The sequence below is a fragment of the Macaca mulatta genome, chromosome X (assembly GCF_049350105.2).
Source record: "Macaca mulatta isolate MMU2019108-1 chromosome X, T2T-MMU8v2.0, whole genome shotgun sequence".
Classification (NCBI taxonomy): domain Eukaryota; kingdom Metazoa; phylum Chordata; class Mammalia; order Primates; family Cercopithecidae; genus Macaca; species Macaca mulatta.
The window spans coordinates 2,427,331-2,446,280 of NC_133426.1; the positions used below are offsets into that span (position 1 = coordinate 2,427,331).

An 18,950-nucleotide genomic window follows, 5' to 3' on the forward strand; every position below is an offset into this window, starting at 1 on the left:
GCTCGCTCATTCATGAGTAGTTGTTTGTTCATTCACGCCTCACATGTACTCACGCATACATGCACTCACGCATACATGCACTCACGACATGCGTACAGCCAGTCACTCGCTCGCTATGCATTCAACAGCTGAGATCTGAAACACTCATTTATTCTCTCTTTCGTGCACTCATTCATTCATTCATTTATGCGTGCAAGTATGCGCACGTGCATTTTTTATGCATTCAACAAGATCGCGTATGAGCCCTGCCTTCTCCCTCTGGGAGGCTTCCAGAGCGGCCTCCACTCTGGCTGCGCGCTGGCCTTGGGCCCGGGGCCTTAAGTCATCGTAAACATTTACTTTGGGGCCGGCTGATTAAAGGTTAAATGTCCAAACCTAGAAACCGCCGACTGCCGAGGGGGCCGCGGCGGGCGAGAGGCGGGGCGCGGGCGTGGATCACAGCCCCTGGCAGTTCCCGGGTCTCTCTCCCCGGCAGCCGGGGCTGGGCACCAGGCGGCGCGCGGGCTTGCCGGCAGGGGCTGCAGGGCGGAGGAGAGGACCCGCGCCCGCGGGGGCTGGGCGGAGGCGGGGCCGGGCTTCCGGACAGAGGCCAATCGCTGCCCTCGGGGCCTCCAGCGCCGGCCCTGGGCCGAGGCAGGCAGAGCGCGGAAGAGGTGCGACGGGCTGTAGTGGGGTGAAGGGGACCGTGGGCAGTGGAGGAGGCCCGGGCGCGGCGGGGGGCCGGGGAGCGCAGAGACTGCCCGAACGCCTAGGAGGTCTGGCGGGTGGGTGGTGTACAGTGGGGCGGGGGCGGAACCCAGAGGCCGGGGCTGGGGGCTGGGGGAGGGGCGCCGGCCTGGAGTGCAGAGGAGGGGCGAGGGGCGCGGGGGGCTGGAGGTCAGAGGTTGGCCAAGCGCGAAGGAGGGGAGGGGTGCGGGGCGCGGGGGTAGGCCAGGGGCGCTTAGGGGTGAGTGCGCCGAGCCGGGGCACCGAGTACTGGGGAATACAGGCCGTCCAGGGCGCGGCGGGGCGTGGGGAGACGGAGGCTGCCCCAGTATGGAGGACAGACGGGGGAGGGGGCTTAGGGCTGGGAGGCTTGGGGTGGGGGACGCGGACCCAAGGCAGAGGCTGCGGGAGCGCGCGGTAAGGGAGAGGTGCAGGGCGTGGAGGGGCCTCGGGGGCGCTTGGGGAGGATGGGCTGCAGGCCGGGACGGGGAGGAGCGGCGGCGAGAGGCGCAGGGGTGGGCGGGGGCGGCACTGGGGTGACGGGTGAGGGGGCACCTGGCCAGGGTGCGCGGGCAGAGGCAGCCCAAGCTCGGAAGAGGTGCAGATACTAGGGTCCGGGAGCGCAGGGGTGGGCCGGGGAGTGGAGAGGGGTGACCAGGGGGCGCCAGCTGGAGTGGGGGATGAGGGTGCCCAGAACTCCAAGCAGGTGCGTGGGGCGGCGGGCAGCTGCTGACACCGCTGAGGTCGGGTGGTGTCCCAGGGACGGTGTCGTTGCTGGGCGCATTGGGTGTTAAGGGGCAGCGGGGTCGCAGGTGACTGCGAGGAGGACAGGGGGTCAAGGGGCCCTTGACCAGAGGGCAGGAAGCTCACCTGGAGCGCCAAGGAGGAAGTGCGGGGCGTGGGGGTCGCGGGGGCATCGTGGGAGGCCGGGGCCCCGTGGGGCGCAGGTGACATGGAGTGGGTAGGAGGCCGGGGGTGACACCGGCGGGGCCTGCAGCTGAGGGTGTCGAGACTGCCACGCTGTCGCCCCCAGGCCTGGAAATCGACGCGGATTCCTGGAGACGGCGCCTCTGCTCCGAGAGTTCGTTCGTGGCGAGGAAGTCCACCCACTGCTCCCGGGCGCAGTTCTGCCGGTCCGCGCCCTCTGCGCGCTGCGCCGCGGACCATGTCGGGTGAGTAGCTCAGGCTCCTTCAGTTCAGCCTGCCTATTCTTACTGGCTTGGGAGAGAGATTGGTCTGCACTGGGGAGAACCCCACGTTGACCGCAGGATTGCCCCAAACTCCGAGTCTCCCCCTCACTGCCTCGCCCAGGTCTCTCTCTGGGGCTGGAGGGAATGGCCAGTCCGAGGCTGCTGGAGACATCAGCCTCAGCTGCTGGGAGGGGGTGATTTACAGTAAGTGAAGGGGGCCTTGGGATTTCACCAGTTTCCTTTTGTAAAATGCAGTCCTGAAAGTTTCAATGGGCTTGTTGCTTGGGAATAGCATTGAACTGCCTGAGACTGTCACTGCCTGGAAGGCCGATGGGAAGAAGTCTGTTCTCCTGAAACGGCCCTAAAGCTCTGGGAAGAGGCTGCCTTGAGTTCTGAGAGTTCAGACCACCGGTTTAATTTCTGTTTCCAGTACAGATACAGGGATGGCCCAGCTTGGTGGCTCAGGCCTGTAATCGCAGCACTTTGGGAAGCTGAGGCAGGAGGACTGCTTGAGGCCAGGAGTTGGAGACCATCCTGGGCAACATAGGGAGACCACATCTCTAGGAAAAAAAATTTAAAATTTAGCTGGGCGTTGAGGCAACTGCCTGTAGTCCCAGCTACTAGGGAAGCTGAGGTGGGAGGGTCCTGAGCCCAGGAGTTCCAGGTGGCAGTGAGCTATGATTGCACCACTGCACTCCAGCCTGGGTGACAGAGTGGGACCCCGTGTCTAAAAAACAACAACAACAACAAAATAAGAATCCAGGTTAATCCTCCTGCAGGCAAAGGGCTGGCTGGCAGGAATGGCAGGAAAGGCCTGCCCCCCAAGGACCGGTGAGCCCCATCTCCCAGCCCTTGGGTTTTGTGGACATCAGATAGACCAGTTGACTTAAGAGGCCTAGATATGTGAACATAAGGTGTAACCTCATCCCATAAGAAAGATACTGCTTCTATTTTTTATCATTAAATCATCAAGACACCTCCTTCTTGTACCAGATCACACTGGATCATTCATGAGTGCATTTTATGTATTTATTTTAAAATGTATACTTTTTAAAATTTTGTAGAGACAGGGTCTTGCTATGTTGCCCAGGCTGGTCTTGAACTTCTAGGCTCAAGCAGTCCTCCTCCTTTAGCCTCTCAAAGTGCTGGGTTTACAGGCACGAGCCACTGCGCCTGGCCATGAGTGCAATTTAAAACACACAAACAAAACAGATTACTTTTTTATTCAGAGGAGAGATTTGGTAAATCACAGAGATGCTTTTATCCTGTTTTTTCCCACTCTGGACTTAGAGAGGAAAATTGTCGGGGCAGGAATCTTAAGGATGTTTTCACGAGGTGTACTGGAAGCGTCTGTTCCAAGGAATGGTAGAAAAGATTCTCTGTTCTCGGGACGCGTTTGGGGCTCTCTGAAGTGAAAGCCACACGTTTCCCCAAGCCTGCTAGGGTCTGTAGAATAGCAGCATTCAAGACAGACATTCGCATACATCTTGGTCAGCCTCGTGCCAGAAGAGAAGACTCGACTCTTTGCAGAAAACAAAAACCACCTTTGAGTAGAAAAGGGCTGAGAAGGAAGCTGCTAAGGTTATTTTGAGGGGTGATCAGAAGATTCCTTGAGTGGAGGGGGGCAAGCAAGGGGTAGAAAGAAACTGTTGTCACAGATTCATAAAATTCTCAGCCACTACAATCTCCAGGCTGGACCTGATTTTGTGACAGTGTCTCCTTTTTGTGGGCTGTAGTGCAGTGACAGGTTTTCTTGCTGTTTTTCCCCTCCGTGCCGTTGCTGAAAGTGTCCGCCGCAGAGGCACGTGGAGTGGAAACTCCCTCTTTGAAAGCAGTAGCGTTGGATAATTGTGGATGTTCTCTGGCGCCGCACCAGGACTTGATCACCAGTTGTTTCTTCAAGGCAAGGCGATGTGGAAGCTAAGCACCTGTCAATCAATGTTTCATCTTCTGTTCTATTTCAATCCGCTGGTCTGTCTTTGCACTTTCGATGGGTTTTACAGTGTCCTGAATGGGAAGCGGCTAACCTTCAGGAGGTGCACATTTTTGCTCCAAAGCAAAAGTCTGAGTCTCGGATTCCTTGTTGCTGGAGAGAGCTCTTGTGCCAACTGGTGTTGTCTTGTCACTGTGTGACTGTGGTCAGAATTCCCACCACTCTAAACCAAAGAGAGAAACAGGGTATCCAGTAGTTCCATAAGACTCTCACTCTAAATGTGGCCCTGTCTGCATTCTCTTTTGGGTTTGAGATCAAGGTAGGTGTGGGCAGGGCTGGTTCCTCCTGAGGCCTCTCTCCTGGGCTTGGTCCTCACAGGATCTTCCCTCTGTATGTGTCTGTGTCCTAATCTCTTTTTTTTTTGAGATGGAGTTTTGCTCTTGTTGCCCAGGCTGGAGTGCAATGGTACAATCTTGGCTCACTGCAATTTCTGCCTCTTGGGTTCAAGCGATTCTCCTGCCTTAGCCTCCCAAGTAGCTGGGATTACAGGCACCCACCACCATGCCCGGTTCATTTTTGTATTTTTAGTACAGATGGGTTTTCTCCATGTTGGTCAGGCTGGTTTCGAACTCCTACCTCAGGTGATCCACCTACTTTGGCCTCCCAAAGTGCTTGGATTACAGGCGTGAGCCACTGTGCTTGGCCTAATCTCCTCTTCTTATAAGGACACCAATCCTATTGGATCAGCGCCCACCCTAGCGACCTAATTTTATCTTAATCTCTTCTTTGAAGACCCCATCACCAAATACAGTCACATTCCGAGGTCCTGGAGGTTATGACATTCATATATGAATTTTGGAGGTGCACAATTCAGCCCATAATAGGATAACTCATATATTTGAATAATACTGTGTTTTTCTGCTGGGGTTGCCATAACAAAGTCCCACAGACTGGGCGGCTTAAACAACAGACATTTACTCTCCCACCGTCCTGGAGGCTGGAAATCTGGGATCAGGGCGTGGGCAGGGCTGGTTCCTCCTGGCGCCTCTCTCCTTGGCTTGTAGATGTTGTCTTTCTCTATATCCTCACAAGGTCATCCCTCTGTGTGTGTCTGTATCCTCATCTCCTCTTGTTATGAGGCCAGCAGTGCTACTGGATCAGGGCCCACCCTAGTGACCTCATTTTACCGTAATCACCTCTTTAAAGACCCCATCTTCAAATACAGACACATTCAGAGGTCCTGTGGGTTAGGGTTTCATCCTAGGCGTTTCAGGATGGGTTATCATCTGTCTATAATACTCATTAATCGTAATGTTTTCCCTGAGGTCCCCATGAAGAGCTATAAAGCCAGCGCACGTGGTTATCAATCAATGATCACTCTGCCATTTCTCTTAGTTGTCGCTGAGATCCTCATGAAGAGATAAAAAACCAGCGCACATGGTTCTCAATCATTGATTACTTTGCCAGTTCGCTTAGTTGTCACTCACGTCCTGATGAACAGATAAAAAGGCAGCGCACACGGTTATCAATCATTGATCACTCTGTCATTTCTTTTAGTTGTCACTGAGATCCTCATGAAGGGGTAAAAACCAGTGCATGTGGTTATCAGTCATTGATCACTTTGCCAGTTCTCTTAGTCGTCACTGATGCCCTCATGAAGAACTATAAAACCAGCACAGGTGGCGATCAATCACTGGTCACTTCGCCATTTCTCTGTGTTGTCTTCGGCACCTTGCTTTGGGCCAATTCACTTGCATCATCCTTTTCTCTAGACAGCCAGAGGGCCCTCCCTGGCCATGGAGAGGAGACCTTCTTACAGGTCTTGGAACCCTCAGATAGCTCCTCATAAGCCTCAGGATAATAGAAGAGGCTGCATATGACCTTGTGATCTGGGCCCTCTGACCTCTTCTCTTTCTGTGGGTCCTTGTTCTCCAGCTGCTGTTGCTATGCTGTGAGGATTCGTACTCCAGGAATGCAGCAGGCAACCTATCATCTCCACCTCTGGCCTTGGCTCATGGACTTTTTCTGCCGTTTCCTTCTTCGCCTTATTATTTTTAATTCAGTCTCCTATTGGAGGCAGGAGACAGTAGCTATTTTGAGGGCTTTTGTGGGTGTTGGAGTCAGAGGTGATCTCAGACATTTAATTGATTGATGAAGCCCAGGTTTACTTGTTTTGGAAGCACATTTCTGTGTTGGAAAGGGAATTAATGACAGTGCATAGGCACGCCCCATCTAGACACTCCTGGATGGATGGGAGCCATATACATTCTTGTTTATTGATCCATTGATTTCTTGATGGATAAGTTCTTCCTGGTCATTTATCCCTGAGCTTAGATGGTGCCCTTTGAAAAACTGCTGCCAGCCATAGGGCTTCCCTTGTGGTATTGAAACACCCATTTCTTAGGGCTGATGTGTCTCATGGAGCCGTGGGTGTCTGAAGACAGAGCTTGTACCTTGTCAGCTGCTGGGCCCAGCATCCAACAGATTCTCATGCATAGGAATTGCCTGGGAAGTGAATCCACAATGAACGTGTAATGCACTGAGAGCAGGTCATTAGGTCCACATAGACATCTTCTGCCCCTTCACCTTCTTTGTCTTCTGCCTCCAGCTTCAATCCTTCACTCTTTCTCTAAGCAGTTGCCCTTGTGTGGGCAGCTTATGGCACAGTACTGTGGACTGGGGTAAGCAATGTCCCCCATAAAACTCATGTCCCCCCAGAAGCTGTGAATGGGACCTGTGAACCCAAAAGTATCTGAGACAGGTCTCGATCAATTAAGAAAGTTTATTTTGCCAAGGTTAAGGACATGCCCATGACACAGCCGCAGGAGGTCCTGACAACATGGGCCAAAGGTGGTCGGGGTACAGCTTGCTTTCACACATTTCAGAGAGACATGAGACATCAGTCAATACATGTAAGATATACATTGCTTTGATCTGAAAGGGTGGGACTACTTGAAGCAAGGGGATTGCAGGGGGTGGTGCCAGGTCATAGGTAGATTTTTAAATGTTCTGATTAGTCGAGAGAGTTATTATCAGTAGAAGAGAATGTCTGGGTTATGATAAGAGGTTGTGGAGACCAAGGTTTTATCACGCAGATGAAGCTCCAGGTAGCAGGCTTCAGAGAGAATAGATTGTAAACGTTTCTTATCAGACTTGAGGTCTGTGTTGATGTTTATGGTTGTCAGCTTTTCCTGAACTCCAAAGTGGAGGAGGGTATGATGAGGCACGTCTGACTCTTTCCTCGTTATGGCCTGAACTCGTTTTTCAGGTTAACTTTGGAATGCCCTTGGCCATTTAGGTAGTTGTGAGGCCTAGAATTTTAGTTTAGATTTACAGACCTTATTTGGAAATAGGGTCTTTGTGGATGTAATTAGTTAAGCATCTCAAGATAAGATTCTCCTGGAATATTTGGGTGGGCCCTAAATTCCATGACAGGTGTCCTTCTGAGAGATAGAAGAGTCACGGACACAGAGGAGGTCATGTGGAGATGGAGGCAGAGGTTGGAGTGATGTGGCCACAAGCCCAGGCACATCTGGAGCCACCAGGAGCTAGAAGAGGCAGGAAGGAGCCTTCTCTGGAGTTTGATTTTAGAATCCTGGCCTCCAGAGCTGTAAGAGAGGAAATATATGTTCTTCAAGTCTCCCAGTGTGTGGTACTTTCTCACAGCAGCCCCAGGAAACTCATTCGTGGGTTTGCTAGGGAAAGGAGTCAGCGATGAGCCCACCAGTAAGCAAAATGAGCACAGCAGGTCAGATGGCACAAGAGACGAAGGGTCCTGTGTCATGGGACGTGAGGGACTGTGATGAGAAGGGTCATCTTGGGGAGCAGAGTTTGCAGGAAGATCTCCGAGGGATGAGTGGTCTTTCCCACGGCCACCGTGCGCCTGGAAGGAAAGCGAGTTCCAGGCGAGTTAAGGGAGTGGTAGTAGCCCCATGGTAGTAGCACATATCATAGAATGTGCTTGAAGACCCAGAGGGGTTGAGCTGGATGTGGGGACTGAGTGTGGGGGATGCGATGACCAGCAGTCTGGGCCTGGCTTACATTTGCAGACAATGAGAAAACCGTTGGTGTTGGGTTGGCTTCCAGGGCAGCTGATGACTTTCACTGTGTGTTGGGGGTAGAAAATGTGGTTTTTAAGGGCTGAGGAGACAGATAACAGGGACCAGAATGTACAGGGTGGAGCAGAGAATGCAAAGGAGGGAAGTTGTGGCTCAGGGTGGTTGATATAGAGACCCATTTTAAATGTTTTCTAGTCTGGTGTGGTGGCTGGCTCACACCTGTAATCCTGGCACTTTGGGAGGCCAGGACAGGAGGATTGCTTGAGGCCAGGAGTTTGAGACCAGCCTGGGTGACAGAGCAAGAGACCCCATCTCTACAGAAAAATTAAAAATAAATTAACCAGGTGTGGTGGTGAGCATCTGTAGTCCCAGCTACTCAGGAGGCCGAGGTAGGAGGATTGCTTGAGCCCAGGAGTTCCAGGCTTTAGTGAGCTGTGATGCTGCTGCTGCACTCCAGCCTGGGTGACAGATAGAGCAAGATCCTGTCAAAAAAAAAAAAAAAAAAAAAAAAAAAAAAGAAAAGGCCAAGCACAGAGGCACACCCAGCACTTTGGGAGGCTGAGGTGGTTAGATCGCCTGAGCCCAGGAGTTCGAGACCAGCCTGGGCAACATAACCTGTCTCTACAAAAAATATAAAAAATAGCTGGATGTAGTGGTGTGCACTTGTGGTCCCAGCTACTCAGGAGGCTGAGGTGGGAGGATTGCTTGCTCCCAGGAAGTCGAGGCTGCAGTGAGCTGAAATCATACCACTGCACTCCAGCCTGGGCAACAGAGGGAGATCTTGTCTCAAAAACCACCACCAGCACAACATAACCAAGAATCCCAACACTTTCTGTTGTGCCTCTCTGTTAAGATCTCAGGTTAATTATGCAAGAGTAGAATGTGGGATTGGAGGCAAGTGGACTTCTCCTTACCACAGAATTCATGTCATAAATGCCCTGCACAGACGAGGCTTCTGGGGCTCTTGGGGAGACCTAGGACGTGGGCAATAGGGATCTGAATCTACCTGGTGGAGCTCATGACCCAGGTCAGACGATGCCAAGTTTCATTTTATACATTCTCTGTTCTTCCTCTCCACTCCTTAGGAGCACAGGTCAGTACGTGGGATTGGAGACACTGGACTCTTCCTTACTGGGGTATGGGAGTTGGCACGGCAAATACTCTGCAAAGCTCGTTCTTGCAGGACCAAGCATCTAAATAGCAAGGTCTAACCTCAGTCATCTGTTTCTGGAGGAAAATCCCAAAGCCTGGCCTTTGGAGTGTAATTTAGCCCTCATTCTCAGATTCGGTGGTGAAGTTCAGAGGGGAACCAATCCCTCTAAGCATCTCGAAGATGGACAGAACAGTCAGCTCAGGAGGAAATCTCAAAACAACAGCCCCTCTCGGGAGTTCTCTTACCTTTGTCATTGTAGTTCCTAATGATGCACTCCTTTTCCTTTCTGTTCTTTAATTCACATGGTCCTTAAACATGGTTCCTCGGATTTCAATAATCTATACATTGAAGATTACAAAGAAATCTTAATATCGCCAATGAAAGGCCAAAAATTGTAAATGGCACTTTGTTTTCAGTTTGACATTATTTTGCTGATGATTCTTTTCATAATATATATGATTTGATTTATCTTATTTTTTACTTTACCATCTGCTTTGCAATTAAATACACACCCACCCACACATACCCACACACACATACACACACATTTTATTTTCAAAGACAGGGCTCTGCTCTGTCACCCAAGCTGGAGTGCAGTGGCACAATTATATCTCACTGCAGCCTCCAACTTCTGGGTCAAACAATCCTGCCGTCTCAGCTTCCCAAGTAGCTGGGACTACAGGCATGTGCAAAAAATATATTTTTAAATTAAATGAATACAAATCCATTCTTAGTATGAAACGCATACTCAGATACCTGCCTGAGAAATGGTACATGGTAGATAACTGTGCAGCAGATGTGCTAATTGGCCTGGGTATAGAAATTTAGCTATTTGGTCTGGGTATACAATTTTAGGTTGAGGACCATTGTACTCAGAGGTTAGATATGGTGCTTTGTTTTAGTGTCCACTATTCACGATAAGAAGTCTCAGCCTCATCCTTCATAGGATTGACCTATATTTTTATTTTACTTTCATTTTCTTGGCATTTTCATGATGCTCTCCTTATCCTTGCTGCTTTTAAATTTTAGAAACATATTGTCAGGATAAGGACTGCTGATTTTCTTTCTTTCTCACTCTCTCTCCCTCTCCCCTCCTTCCCTCCCTCCCTCCCTTCCTCCCTTCCTTCCTTCCTTCCTTCCTTCCTTCCTTCCTCCCTCCCTCCCTCCCTCCCTCCCTCCCTTCCTCTCTCTCTTTCTTTCTTTTTTCTTTTTCTTTCTCTTTTGCCGCGTACTCTCTGGGCTTTTTAAATCTGAAGACTTTCTGCTATTGAGAACATTTCCTGTTTAATTTCTTTGAAATCTTTTCTTCTCTCTATTTTTTTTCTCTTCTCTTAATCTGAAATTCATGTTGGTGAACCTTTTGAATCAGTCCTGTAGGCTTCTAGCTTTCTGAAATTTTCCATTTGTCTCTTTATTCTACTTTCTGAGATTTCCTCAATGACATTTTCCAAACCTTCTGTTATTCTGTTTTCATTTCAGCAGATCACATTTTTTTTTTTTTTTTTTTTTTTTTTGAGACGGAGTCTCGCTCTGTCGCCGGGGCTGGAGCGCAGTGGCCGGATCTCAGCTCACTGCAAGCTCCGCCTCCCGGGTTTACGCCATTCTCCTGCCTCAGCCTCCTGTGTAGCTGGGACTACAGGCGCCCGCCACCTCACCCGGCTAGTTTTTTGTATTTTTTTAGTAGAGACGGGGTTTCACCGTGTTCGCCAGGATGGTCTCGATCTCCTGACCTCGTGATCCGCCCGTCTCGGCCTCCCAAAGTGCTGGGATTACAGGCTTGAGCCACCACGCCCGGCCGCAGATCACATTTTTAACTTCTAATAACTATTTCTTATCCTTGAAGTGATCTTTTTTTTTTGAGACAGAGTCTTGCTCTGTCTCCCAGGCTGGAGTGCAGTGGCATGATCTCGGCTCACTGCAACCTCCGCCTCCTGGGTTCAAGAGATTCTCCTGCCTCAGCCTCCTGAGTACAGGGATTACAGGTGCCCACCACCATGCCTGGCTAATTTTTGTGTTTTTAGTAGAGACAGGATTTCACCATGTTGGTCAGGCTGGTCTCAAACTCCTGACCTTGTGATCCACCCGCCTCAGCCTCCCAAAGTGCTAGGATTACAGGCATGAGCCACCATGCCCGGCCGCAGTGATCTTTTCTATAGCATTTGATTCTTGGTTTATAGATGTATCCCTCTCCCCCTAATCTTTTGAAAGATTAATTAGCACAGTCAGAATTTTTATGTCTGCCTGTCTGTTCCTTGAATTTCTATTCCATGAACTGTCTGGTATTTCTGGGGTTCTTCCCACTCTACCCCATAACTTTTCAGTTCTGTCTTTTGTGGTGAAGGTGTTTTTCAAACACCTGGTAATTATATCTACATGTATAAAAATGAGGAATGTCAGTTGAGCTGTGCCCACTTGCAAGGGTTGCCAACTTGTCTGAATTTGTCAAGGTTATGTGAGAGGTTAGGAATTCCGCTTCTGTGTGGTGGTACTTATTTTTTTCTTGGGCTTCTTGTTTCCTTTAGAGTAGATCCTATTATCTGATTTTGCCCCTGGTGATGGGTATATTTGGCTTCTGAGAATTCTGCAGAATTTCAGTGACTTCTCCAGTTTCTCTTATTGGCTGACAGTTTTCTCCTGTCTGCTTGTTGGTTTGGGGTTCATACTTGCCTTCCTTAGCACACTTTTTAGTTTGTTCTCCTTTTATCTCAGAAGGAAGGAAAGAGAAACTAGGAGCTCCCCATCCACCGTCTTTGCTTGGAAGATTCCCCGTTTACACTTTTAATTATGTGGTTGAATTGATGAAAACGGATGGACCTTGAAAACATCATGCTGATGGAAAGAAGTCAGACACAAAAGGCCATATGGGGCTTGATTCCGTTTACATGAAATATGCAGAACAGGCAAATCTACAGAGATAAAAAGTGAATTGGTGGTTGTCAAGAGCTAGGGAAGGGAGAATGGGGAGATACTCCTTAATGAGTGCGGGGTCTCTTTTGAGATTAGATAGAGGTGGTGGGTGTACAACATTGTGATGAATTGTGTTCTTTACAACCGCGAATTTTATGTCATGTGAAATTTACTGTGATAAATAAAAAGGAAATATAAAATTATTCCATTTTCAAAAGGTTACATAGTGTTTGATTCCATTTATAGGAAATATCCCAAATAGGAAGATAGAGATAGAAAGCAGACTCATGGTTGCCAGGGCTGGGAAGAGGGAATGGGGAGTGACTGTGTAATGGGTACAGGGCCTCCTTTTGGAGTGATGAAAATGTCCTCGGATTGCCTGGAGGTAGTGGTTGCACAACATTGCGCATGGACTAAATGCGAGTCGCTTGTGCGCTTTAAAATGGTTTGTTTTATGTTATGTTAATTTCCCATTAATTTTTTGAGAGTTTGCATGGAAAGGTGAAGCTCTAAACAGGTTGTATGTTTAGGTGTGGGGATACTCATTATGCTGCTTAGAAATTATGTTCACACTTAGGGCTCAACACTGGGGGTTCTACTTGGTAATTCTTTCTGCCTCCACACTCTTTCAAGATATGGATCAGAGAAACCCCATATCTTGGGGTGAGGACGGGGTAGGGGATTGGATCTCTGGCTCTGTTTTGGGCATTGTATGATTTTCGAGGTCTGTGGGTGAAGCTCACACAGTCCCCTTTACCTTGGCCAGCTCTGGGCTTTGCAGATGCCAGTCCAGAATGCCTGCTTCCTCCCCCATCTCTCTCCTCTGCTTAGACACAAAAGAGCCTTACAGACAGCTGAGCAGGTCCGTGACCGCTACGCCTGTTCCTGGGAAGTAATTTTGATCAGAGCTCAGGCCTTTGGAAATGTCTAAAGGAGTAGTAATCACCATTATTATTTTAAAGCTAGTAACTAAGAAAACTATAGATTATAGATAATGTGGTAGAGATAATTTATAATCTATAGACTGTAGCTAGACAGGTAGATGATTGAAAGATTGATAGATATAAATAAGTAGATACAGAGAGGACACATACATGATAGGTAGATGATAGGTATGGATAGACGGATGGATAATAGAAAGATGATAGGTAGAGAGATGATGGAGACAGATAGATGGATGATAGACAGATGATAGATATATAGATGATAGATAAATAGATATAGATGATATATGACAAATAGATGATAGAGATAGATGACTTAGCTAGATAGATAATAGAGATACATGGTAGTAAGATAGATAATAAATAATAGATGTGAAGAGGATTGGTAGATAGGTGGATGGATGGATGGATAGATGATAGGTAGATGGATAGAGAGATGATAGATGGATGGATGGAAGGATAGATAGATAGATGAATAGATGATAGAGATAGATAGATGGAAGGGTGGATAGATAGATTATAGTAAGATAGATAATAAATAGATGTACAGAGAAATGGTAGATGATGGATGGATGGATGGATGGATGGATGGATAGATGGATAGATAGATTATAGATGGATGGATATATAGATGATAGATACATAAGGATAGATAGATAGACACATAGATAATGGATGGATATATGACAGATAGATGGATGGATGGGTAGCTAGAAATAGATTATAGTAAGATAGATAATAAATAATAGATGTGCAGATAATTGGTAGATGATAGGTAGATGGATAGATGAATGGATGGATAGATAGATGATAGATAGGTAGATAGATAATATAGATATTATCCAATGATAGATAGATGATGGATGGATGGATAGACAGATGATAGATAAATAGATGAATGGATGGATGGACAGATGGGTGGATGGATGGATGGATGGATGATGGATAGATGGATAGACATGGACTGATGACAGGTATCTTTTGTTATACAGAATTAAGTTGTAAAGTTTGCTGTCTGTAATTCTCACTCCCAGTGGAGATGCCAGGAATTCTCGCTCTTTCTTCGTGCAAGGGTGGGGAGGAGGAGTCAACAGAAGCAGCTGTAACAGGCGCATTTTGGAATTTACCCCATTGGAATGTAAAGGTCAAGGAGGCAGCCCTGGGCCACACGTCTGGGACACTTGTGTTTGTTATATTTAGTGCGAATTGTGGGTTGACTTTGCTTGGAGTGCTGCTTCTGGGGAAGGCGCCATGGTTGCCTACGTGCTGAGCATTTTAATTTCCATAGACAGTACACTGGGCTGCACACTGCATGGGACTTCTCGGCGTTGCTGGCTGCCCTCCTGACTGTTGTCTTTCCCCTGGCAACAGGGGCCTGCGTGCCCAAGAATCAAGTGGTTTAAAAGTCGTTACCAAAGTTCACATCAGTCTTGCCCACAGAGACTTAAAACTGTCATAAATTATACCTGCTGTGAGAGTTCTGTCCTCTCATATTGAGGCATTAGGAAACTGAGCACATTCTGCCAAGTGAACAACATACTTTTCCTTTTGTTGTCTCTACCGCCTCATACATCCCTGAGTTGAACTTGAAGTCTTTGTAAGAAATGGTCTGTCCAGAATTTAAATAACATGTTTGGGTGCTGCTTTATGAAGCACGATCCTATCCTTTCCTTTCCTTTCCTTTCCTTCCTCTTTCCTTCCTCTTTCCTTTCTCTTTCCTTTCTCTTTCCTCTTTCCTTTCTCTTTCCTTTCTCTTTCCTTCTTTCTTTCTTTCTTTTTTTCTTTTTTTTTTTGACAGGGACTCACTCTGTTGTCCAGGTTGGAGTTCAGTGGTGTGATCATGGCTCTTTGCAGCCTTGACCTCCTGTACTCAAGCGATCCTCCTGCCTCAGCCTCCCAAGTAGCTAGGACTACAGGCGTGCACCACCTCGCCTGGCTAATTTTTTTTTTTTTCAGTAGAGATGAGGTCTTGCTGTGTTTCCCAGGCTGGTTTCAAACTCCCGGGCTCAAATGATCCCCCTTCTTTGGCCCTAGCACTGGGATTACAGGCATGAGCCACTGCACCTAGCCTAGAGCACAGTTCTTTTGAGTGAGTTGGATTTTACATCTTTGCTGTAACTCAGGTCATCAAACCATCACTTCCACTTTTTACCTTTTGTTTTCACCTAAGATCTAAACACTTTGGGTGAGTTTTCAAGAGTCAAACACAACATAAAATAAGGGATAGTAGCTATGAGTTTCCATGGCATTGCAGCGTCAGGAAATGGGCATAGCAGTTGGGTTGACTTTGTCCTTCCTACTCCTCCTGTGGTTTGTTTTGTTTAGAATGAAAGGAAGCATGTATGTGAATTAGAATACTGAATATTCACTGCAAATCCTGATTTTCTTTTTTTTTTTTTTGAGACAGGGTCTCACTCTGTCACCCAGGCTGGAGTACAGTGGTGCAATCATGGCTCACTGCAGCGTCAAACTCCCAGGCTCAAGTATCCTCCCACCTCAGCCTCCCGAGTAGCTGTAACTACAGGAATGCCACCACGTCCAGCTAATTTTTGTATTTTTCACAGAGACAGAGTTTCACCATGTTGCCCAGGCTGGTCTCGAACTCCTGAGGTCGAGCAATTCACCTGCCTCAGCCTCCCAAACTGCCGGGATGACAGGTGTGAGCCATCACGTCTGGCTCAAGCCATGATTCGTGGGAGAGGAGAGGAGGTGACTATGGCCCCATCACCCCTGCTGTCCCTCAGGAGTGTAACTCTGGTGTTTTTTGTTGATTTTCACAGTGACTGATCAGGCTTTTGTCACACTGGCCACCAATGACATCTACTGCCAGGGCGCCCTGGTCCTGGGGCAGTCACTGAGGAGACACAGGCTGACGAGGAAGCTGGTGGTGTTGATCACTCCTCAGGTGTCCAGCCTGCTCAGGTAAGGCTCAGAGATGCGGCTTGTGCCCAGCTGGGTCCTATAGAAGGAGGGTCACCTCTCCCCCCAGAGGTCCTAGGAGTTATTCTGATGACTAACCGCCCTTCTTCACAGGCCTGGATGGCCGGCAATCATGATGGGCATCTGACATTTGTAACGAACCTTTGAATCATGTGAAAATAGGTGTGTGATCGGCTTCACAATACTTTAAAAAACAATGCTGGGTTTGGTTACAGTTCATTCTCCCAATCATGGAAATTGAAAACTCAATTTGTTTATTTGTTTTTGAGACAGGGTCTCGCTCTGTCACCCAGGCTGGAGTGCAGTGGTACCATCTCAGCTCACCGCAACCTCTCCCTCCCGGGCTCAAGCGATCTTCCCTCCTCAGCCTTCTAAGTAGCTGGGACCACAAGTATGTGCCCCCATGCTCGGCTATTTTTATTTTTATTTTTTGTATTTTTGGTAGAGACACAGTTTTTCCACGTTGCCTCGCTGATCTTGAACTCGTGGACTCACTCAGTCCACCTGGCTTGGCCTCCCAAAGTGCTGGGATTACAGGCATGAGCCACGGCACCTGGCCAAGGAGTCTTTTTTTATAATTTCCTTTTATAATTCCCTTTGTCTTTAATTCTCAAATAAAGAAAATACGTAAATAAATGCCTCTAATGAATAAAGCATAAGGCTTCTCTTAAATGTCATACATTATGTAAGCAATAATCTTTTTCTTTCATCAGCCATGGACCACTTAGAAAAACTGATTTTATATGAATGGGACGAGGAGGCATTTAATATGGCAGATGTAGCAGGAATTGAATGTCATATTCTTTGACAATGAAATAATAAATCCAGACATTAATAGCTAAACTAAAAAGAGAACAAACAAAGAAAAAACCAACCAATGTGTCCTCAGACGTTTTAAACTAGGAGTACTCTCCTAAATAACTCAATCCAGGTACAAATGAAAGCTTGAATTATGTACTATTTCAGAAAATCACTGCAATGTGAGTGCTTCCTATACAAAGCAAAGAGAGCAACTACAGTGGTACAAGAAAGAAAATTCAAATCAGTGAAGACATTAGCCACTTCAAATAGATATATGTTTATATACATACGTGTGTGTATATATGTTTATATGCATACATGTGTATATGCATATACATACACGTGTATGTATGTATATATACATGTATCTATTTATACGTGCATGCATATACATGTATGTATACATGTTCAAATATATATGTATATACATATAAATATATTTGAACTGGATAATCTCATCGCTGATTTAAATTTAAAATATATATATACATATATATTTGAACTGGATAATTTCAAATATATATATTTCATATATACATATGAACTGGATAATTTCACTGATTTAAATGTAAAATATATACATACATATGTGTGTGTGTGTATATATATATAAATTTATTTATTTATTTATTTATTTATTTAAATTTTTTGAGACAGAGTCTCACTCTGTCGTCCAGGTGGGAGTGCAATGGTGCGATCTTGGCTCAGTGCAACCTCCACCTCCCAGGTTCCAGTGATTCTCCAACCTCAGTGTTCTGAGTAGCTGGGATTACAGGCATCCAACATCACGCCTGGCTAATTTTTGTATTTTTAGTAGACACAAGGTTTCACCACATTGACCAGGCTGGTCTCAAACTCCTGACCTCAAGTGATCCACCCGCCTCGGCCTCCCAAAGTGCTGGGATTACAGATGTGACTCACCGTGCCCAGCCCCAAATATTTTTAAAATAATAATTAAAAAAAGCAAACAGCATTAAAAAATTCATAAAGATAAAACGATAAAACTAATCATTGGGAACAAGAAACAAATTCAGGGATTAGATTAACAAATCTTCAGGGAGGCCAAGGTGGAAGGATTGCCTGAGGCCAGGAGTTTGAGACAGTCTGGGCAACATAGCAAGACTCTATCTCTACAGAAAATAAAAAGAGTTAGCCAGGTGTGGTGGTGCGCACCTGTAGTCCCAGCTACTCAGGAAGCTGAGGTGGGAGGATTGTTTGAGCCTAGAGGTTCGAGGCTGTAGTGAGCCGTGATTGCACCACTGCACTCCAGACTGGGCAACAGAGTGAGCTCTTCTCTCTAAAAATAAAAATAACAAATAAAAATGAATCTTTTATTTGAGAAAACATAAATGTGCAAAATTGAAATTAGAAAGAAGTCATTTGGAGGCAGTTTTAATATCGAATACAATATAGAACCCTTATGGTAATAACGTTGGGAGTATTGAAGAAGGGCTTGATCCTTCTCAGGGAATCAGTGAGATGTTGGTTGTTGTCATCAGGAGGAATAGAAACCTTCTGTTTGACAATAACTATGAGAAAAACTGAAAATGTTACCAAAGGCTTATCTTGTAGAAAGGCCCTGGTTTGGGCAATATTAAGGGAAGTTCTGTTAAATTGCTCATGATGAATTAATTTCCCTGCTACATAAGCTATCACCGAACCTAGCAAAAGATGAATATGTTCACTTATTTTAAGAAACTGTTATAATCTTGACACCCAAACTTGATTTATAGGCTTGATTGTGTTTACATATGAATTGAGAAAGCCCTCAAATACAGGATGTTAATAAGGCAACTCTAGCCCTGTAGTAAAGAAATAAATAGTGCTTGCCCTAAGAAAGCAAAGATAGGTTATTATTTTAAAATCTGTTAATGTCATTCATCACATTAATATGTTAGAGAAAATCAATGATAAGATCCTTTTAAAATAAAAGCTAAGCATATAACAAAATGAATTCCAGGCTGGCCACGGTGGCTCATGCCTGTCATCCCAACCCTTTGGGAGGCTGAAGCAGGTGGATCACTTGAGGTCAGGAGTTCGAGACCAGCCTGGTCAACATGGTGAAGCCCCATCTCTACTAAAAATACCAAAAAAAAAAAAAAAAAAAGGAAAAAATTAGCTGGGTGTGGTGACAGGCATCTGTAATCCCAGCTACTTGGGAGGCTGAGACAGGAGAATCATGTGAGTCCGGGAGGTTAAGGTTGCAATAAGCCGAGATGGCGCCACTGTGTTCCAGCCTGGGTGACAGAGCAAGACTCTGTCAAAAAAAAAAAAAAAAAAATCCACATAGATTATAAATATAGAGGTAAACATTTAAAA

At 46.6% G+C, this 18,950-nt stretch overlaps 1 protein-coding gene across 21 annotated transcripts in view; it reads left to right on the forward strand.

The window, feature by feature from the left end:
* The first annotated feature begins 344 nt into the window (after positions 1-344).
* GYG2 (glycogenin 2) overlaps positions 345-18,950 on the forward strand; it is a 53,796-nt gene continuing 35,190 nt past the window's right edge. For 6 of the 21 annotated variants that reach the window (XR_013412689.1, XR_013412688.1, XM_077988192.1 and 3 more), the window contains exons 1-4: positions 345-653; positions 1,739-1,877; positions 15,455-15,547; positions 15,671-15,812. Coding sequence is in view for 18 of the 21 variants with exons in the window: in XM_077988192.1 (XP_077844318.1) it covers positions 366-653; positions 1,739-1,877; positions 15,455-15,547; positions 15,671-15,812 (662 nt within the window). In the remaining 3 variants the exon portion in view is untranslated. The other 15 variants (XR_003726041.2, XM_015126890.3, XM_015126888.3 and 12 more) reach the window with 7 other exon arrangements.